This window comes from Sinocyclocheilus anshuiensis, unplaced genomic scaffold, assembly GCF_001515605.1.
Source record: "Sinocyclocheilus anshuiensis isolate Anshui unplaced genomic scaffold, SAMN03320099.WGS_v1.1 scaffold1626, whole genome shotgun sequence".
In the NCBI taxonomy this organism is placed as follows: domain Eukaryota; kingdom Metazoa; phylum Chordata; class Actinopteri; order Cypriniformes; family Cyprinidae; genus Sinocyclocheilus; species Sinocyclocheilus anshuiensis.
This window is the reverse complement of record NW_015547254.1, coordinates 1,328,781-1,334,827: the sequence shown is the minus strand read 5'-3', so window position 1 is coordinate 1,334,827 and position 6,047 is coordinate 1,328,781. Positions and strand designations below refer to the sequence as shown.

General features: G+C 34.2%; 1 protein-coding gene across 1 annotated transcript in view; it reads left to right on the top strand.

Annotated features, from left to right (window-relative positions):
• Positions 1-6,047, top strand: part of ctnnd2a (catenin (cadherin-associated protein), delta 2a) — a 179,813-nt gene that overhangs the window by 7,807 nt on the left and 165,959 nt on the right. The window contains exons 4-5 of the mRNA XM_016503673.1: positions 317-351; positions 933-1,049. Of these exons, the coding sequence (XP_016359159.1) occupies positions 317-351; positions 933-1,049 (152 nt within the window). The remainder of the gene's footprint in view (positions 1-316; positions 352-932; positions 1,050-6,047) is intronic.

Genomic DNA, 6,047 nt, shown 5'->3' with positions numbered 1-6,047 from the left:
GTGTGATCGTATGCTTCAGGGACCAGCCAAGACTGATCACACTGGTGTGATCGTACGCGTCAAAGGGTTAAACTTAAAAAAAAAATAAAAATCTAATGTTACTCAACTCACCTGTGCTTGTTTGTTCAACTTCAAATATGACAGTTCATTAGAATTTAAAAGAAATTAGAAAAATAATAATTTTATGCAGCAAGGATCTATTAATATTTTTTTCAGAAAGATTTACTTCAGTTGCTATGTACAGTACGCATTACATTCATAGTGTGTGAAATATGATTGTGAGAGTGACTCCAATTGTTATTTTTCTTATTTGCAGTTCAGCCGATGAGCAGTATCACTGGAATACCCAAGGTAAATGTCATATTTTTGTAATGATTTTTGAAAATTTGTTATCAGGTTTAAATATATCTATTGCAATAAACGGGTTTTAAAGTAGCATTTTATAGTATATGCTATTAATTATGATTCATTTAAAAATTAATTGTTGACTATTTTCATTTCCCATTTTTATCAGTTTTATTTATTCGATTTGTTGTTGCAGTTCTAGTGTGCTTACTGTAATCATCTTTAACCCAACACATCGAGGCTATGTCACTTTCATATGTGTCTAAAGAGTGATGAATCCCAGCTTAGCATCCTGCTCTCTGGCCGTATGGGTGCTGCTCCAGTTGAGAGGTTAATCTTATGTCTTAGGGAGCTTGTGTAACCCGTTTATCCCTTGGCAAAGTACACCACACTGACCTTGGAAGATTTGGCAGTCAGTTCTGACACAGAGCAAGCAGCACGCCGATTAACAGGGTCATCCAAAAAGCCAATTAAGTTGGTTCTCAGCCTGTTTGAATGCTTAGTGAGCAGGTGATGGGAAAAGGTCAGGAGGCTTCAGGAAGTATTTGTAGTGTACGAGTGATTAACCTCCTCCCTGTTTATTCCAGATGGACAGAAAGACATTGAGGAGGAACTAAACACAGGTCTGGAACTGGTGGACTCGTGTATCCGCTCCCTACAGGAATCTGGGATCTTGGATCATCAAGAATACACCACAGCTGACAGTGAGTATAGCCATCACAATTGCTTATTTAAAGGGGTCATATGATGTTGGTAAAAAGAACATTATTTTGTGTATTTGGTGTAATGAAATGTGTTTATGCGGTTTAAGGTAAAAAAAACACATTTTTTTTACGATGCGCATCATATGATCCCCCTTTAACTGTTTTTTTTTTTTTTTGGAGTGCCTGAGTTTGCTTTATGTTGGTGTATTGTCCATTAAAGAAACAAAAGCCTAATCCTACCAATTAGCGAAGAGATTTTTGGTTTCAAAAATCAACCATTGGTTTCAACTTGACAACCTGGTTGATGTCTGTGTTCATTTGAAAGGAGCGCATTTACTGTCAATCAACAGGCCAGCACATACTGTATATGAGAGGGTGGGTTTTTGAAAAAGGTGGTGTGTCTATTCAGTGGATGGGTTCCTAAACAGCAGCTGTAATATTGACAATGTATATGGTAACTGGTGCATCAAGGAATTTAGTGCTAGTTATTGCAATAATATGAAAGTATTTCCAGAAAAAGCCTTTAGGCAAAAAAGGGGAATGTTGACTCTGTACACAATTGCAGAACATTTCTAATCTCAAAAATGGCACAGTTGTTCTAATTATGTTTGAAAAAATGTCTTTGTTCTTTCCTCTTACAAGGTGCACCAATATATTTCGAATATGTTGCTTGAAAATTGTGAAAGGAATAATATTTTTCTGCAAACATGCATTTTGGAAGTTTTCCATTTATTGAGCAATCTAATGTACTGATGCAAAAACATCTAACATGCAAAATAATATATAATAATATAATATAAATTAATAATAATTTAATACTTGTAAAGTACTGAATTAGAAGATAGCTGAATAATGTGCAGAAATTTTAACCATATCTCCTTGACACATTGAAAGTCAGGAACCTGCATTTTTCACATCTATAACTGTAAAAAGCAACCGTTTGTCTCACTTTGTATCTGCATTTTGAACGTAACTGAGAACATCTGTCGAGATTAATGTTATGTACATTGCTTATGTTCTGATAATTAAGCTGCCTGTTATGTTGAGCATTGCACCTAAAGCGTTTTATTTAGGGATGGTAATAACTTTTATTTTTGTCATTTTTGTGAAACTACATCTGGCTGCATGCCATGTTAAATTAAGACAGCAGAACTGGAAGATGTGTGCCAGGACAAACGGACAGAAGTCGGTTGTTATAAATATACTTAGAATTGTGGTCTGTTGTGGGCAAATAAATATCCATTGTATGCAAATAATACCCGATAAAGAGATAATTCACCCAAAAAATTAAAAGTCTGACAACTACTCACCCTCGTGTAGTTCCAAACCTGTTTGACTTAATTTATTTTGCAGAACACAGGAGAATATATTATACAATGGAAATCCAATATTGTTTGGACCCCAACATTCTTCAAAATATATCCTTTTTCAGAAGAAAGAAATGTACTGTAAATAGTGAGAGTGAGTAAATGATGAAAGAAGTTGACTTTTTTTTTTTTGGTGAATTCTTCTGCATGTTTGGCCTTCCCTGACAGTAAAATGTAGCATGTGACAATTTTCCAGGTTTTAGTGAAAAAACAATTCAAATGTAGTTTGTTCCCAGGCATGAATAATAATAATAATAATAATAATAATAATAATAATGGAGAACACTGTAAAAAAATGCTACTGCAATTAGTTACAGTATAACAACTTAAAAATTGTTGAGATAACTTAAATATTAAACTAAAGTTATCTAAGTGTATATATTTAATTCAAGCTTGAACAACTTGACACAACACATTACTTATTCTAATGTTGAATTTTAAGTTGTTATAATTATTTGCAGCAATCATTTTGTACAGTGTAGGATTTACTTCTCAAACAACTTTCACTCAGAAATTGCTAGTAAATTTCACTAATAAATACAAAGAAACAGCAAGTAACAAATTACGTGAAATTTTGAAATCAAGAAAGACTGAAGTAGTGTTTTATTTACAACTTTGAAAAATTATTTTTACACGTTGTTTGTCCAGTACAATCTGAGTATCGTCCTGACTTTTCAGCATGTTTTTGGAGTGTTTTTTTATGATTAAAAATAAGATGATAGTTGATGATGATGTACGTTATGTGCAGGATTGACTAGAATTCATAAATCTCTGAATGTCAGCATGTTTTTTCTGTGATAAAGTATAAATTTATCACCCTTTCCCGCATTTCACCTTTTCTCTTCTTTTTTTTTTGTTCTTTTTGGCAGAGATTAAGAATAAATTGGCTTAAGCATCTGTTTTATGGAGGATATATTACTTCAACGAAAACTGTCTTAATCGCCTCCCAGAAAGTTGCATGTCATTAATCTTTTTTCAGAGTTCAAAGTGCTTTTAAATAAGTTATTGACTTGTTAAGGTCGGTGATAAGAGAAAAATGCCACAGGTTTTTGTAATCCAATTCCAGCTTCAAAGTCGAAATAATCAAAACAGATAACGCCTCGGCTGAATAGACATCCCTACCACAAGATTCTCTGGGCTTCAGGCATTAGAATAGCACAGCCGAACATAACAGTCCATGAATTATGTATTGAAACTAAGTATATTTACTATAACGGGCTGAAATTACAGTGAGCTCTAACGTTTCGCTAAGGACAGAGTGGCTTTCAATAATTTATCTGATAGTGGGGTGAGTCGAGATAAAGTAGCTGGAGCGCTGTGGAGGTGTCTGATGTGGACATGCTTTTACGTATTATCTGACGCCCAACAAACATTGGCCTCTGTGATCCAAAGGCTTTATTCTTTGAATGGAGCTTGTCCCCGACTCGTTCAGAATACATTAGTGATCTAAGCATTACAGGAATAAGAAAAAGACTGATGTTTTGAAGGCATCGGTCTCAGTGCCTGCTATGTGTAATGTCAGCCTTTAATTTCTTTCCATAGGTTTCATTTGATTGTATTATATATCCATGTCGCCCTTTTTCTCGTACTGAGTCAAAGCAGCACGATGATTCCGCTCTTGTGAGTCTTGTAAAAGAATATAAAAAATAGATCCCTCACGAAATGTTTCATCATATAGGAAGCAAAAAATTAGAGTTACAGCCTCTGGTGATATTTTATATAATAGTCCAACAGTCCATGCACTTCCGTGATGGGATTATATATTTCTAGTACAAGTTTATTCCATCCATTGGTTAACTTAACAGCCTGGCATTACGTGAAATGTTGTCAAGCACCTTCGTGATACCATGGCAAGTGACACAACTGTAATTTATCCAATTTTCCTCCATTGTCTATTGCATCTGACTATTCAATTAGTAATTTCCGGGGGGAATTTGGCTTCATCTTGCTAGGCGCAGATTTCACAGTCAGTTAACCATTGATTATCTTACAGACAGTTTAAACAAAACACAAAGTATTTGTTATGTACTTGTGAAATATAAAAGGTTATCAGTAGGCTGCTTATATTTTGATGATAACTATATGATATACTAATTTGTAATTGTATTGTGTTAACTGAAATTTTGTTTGGAGAAAAATGATACATAATTTGATACGGATTTTTTTTTTTGGCCAAATTCCCTATTTGCACCATGGTTACATTAGTAGTTTATGAGTAATTAAAAATATCACTAGTTGAATCCAGTATCACAGCGAACATGCTGTTAGGCACACTCCTTTATTAAAAATCAATTCAATATTGGTATAATTATTAAGCAAATTAAAACAAAGGCACATTGCCTTCAATATTTTTTCTTCTTCATTTAGGTAAGCATTGCTTAATTTAATTATTGAAGTAAACAATCAGCAATAATTAACAAAGAAATAAATTAAAAGGAGTGTTTTTTGTTGTTGTTGTTTTTCTTATTAATATTTTATTTTTATTTATTTATTTTGTAAATATTCTTATTGACAGCATAATAGACTGTAACAGGGATAAAAGGGGTATTTCTGTATTATTTGCTCAGTATTCATTTACTCCCCCTTTTGTTGTTCCAAAACTGTTTGCATTTCTTTTCTTTTCTTTTTTTCTACTAAACACAAAAGAAGATATTTTAAGAATGTTCCAAAAGTAGTTTCATATTGACTTCCATTGTATTTTTTTTTTTACTCATACAATGTAAGTCAATGGGAACCAAAACTGTTTGGTTACCAGCATTCTTACCAGCAAGTATTTTCTTTTATGTTTCACAGAAGAAAGAAAGTCATACAGGTTTGGAACGACATGAGGGTAAGTAAATGATAAGACAATTTTCATTTTTGGGTGGACTATCGCTTTACTGCACATATATACAATATTTCGCCTTATTATTTAGTTTTGACTTGGTATCAGTTTTATGGTACTAATGGTTTCATTTGGAAAAAGAAAAGACTTATTGACAGTCTAATTGACTGAGACATGGGAAAACGGCATTCATATGAGCACCTCACCAGAGAAGCTTTTGAAATCCGTGAACCTGGTGTTTGCAGGACTGTACATTGGGGATGTGTGATTTATTCTGTATGATACAGCGTGCAGCGCTGCTTGGCACTTTGGTGTTCGGGTTTCAGCAAGGCTGCTTTACATGTATGGAGGTATTATCCTTAGTTAAACTAATCCAGCCGCTCCATTTCAAGGAGGCGAATGAGAGCGCTGTGGATTTCTTGGGCAAGCTTGACTGAGGATGGGGGAAGTCAGATGTGTAAGAGCTGTGTAAGTGTCTTACACTAGGTGAGGAGCTATATTTAGTGTCACTGCTGTGATGCTGTAGCTTCAGCCCCTTTAGACATGCTGCTTCAAATGAGAGAATGATTCCCAGGAGGCTAAAATATAACATGCACAAAAATGTACATACAATATGCATACAAAAGAGAGGGAACACGCACCACAGTAGAACATTAGCATGAGTGACAGTGATATATTGGCCTGGCTGATTGTTAGTCATTTAATCATCAATGCTGGCCAATTACACTGACCTCGTGTTCAGTGAACAGAAATGGTAGTTCACCCATGTCAGTTCCAAAGTCTACTATTATTATTATTTATTTATTT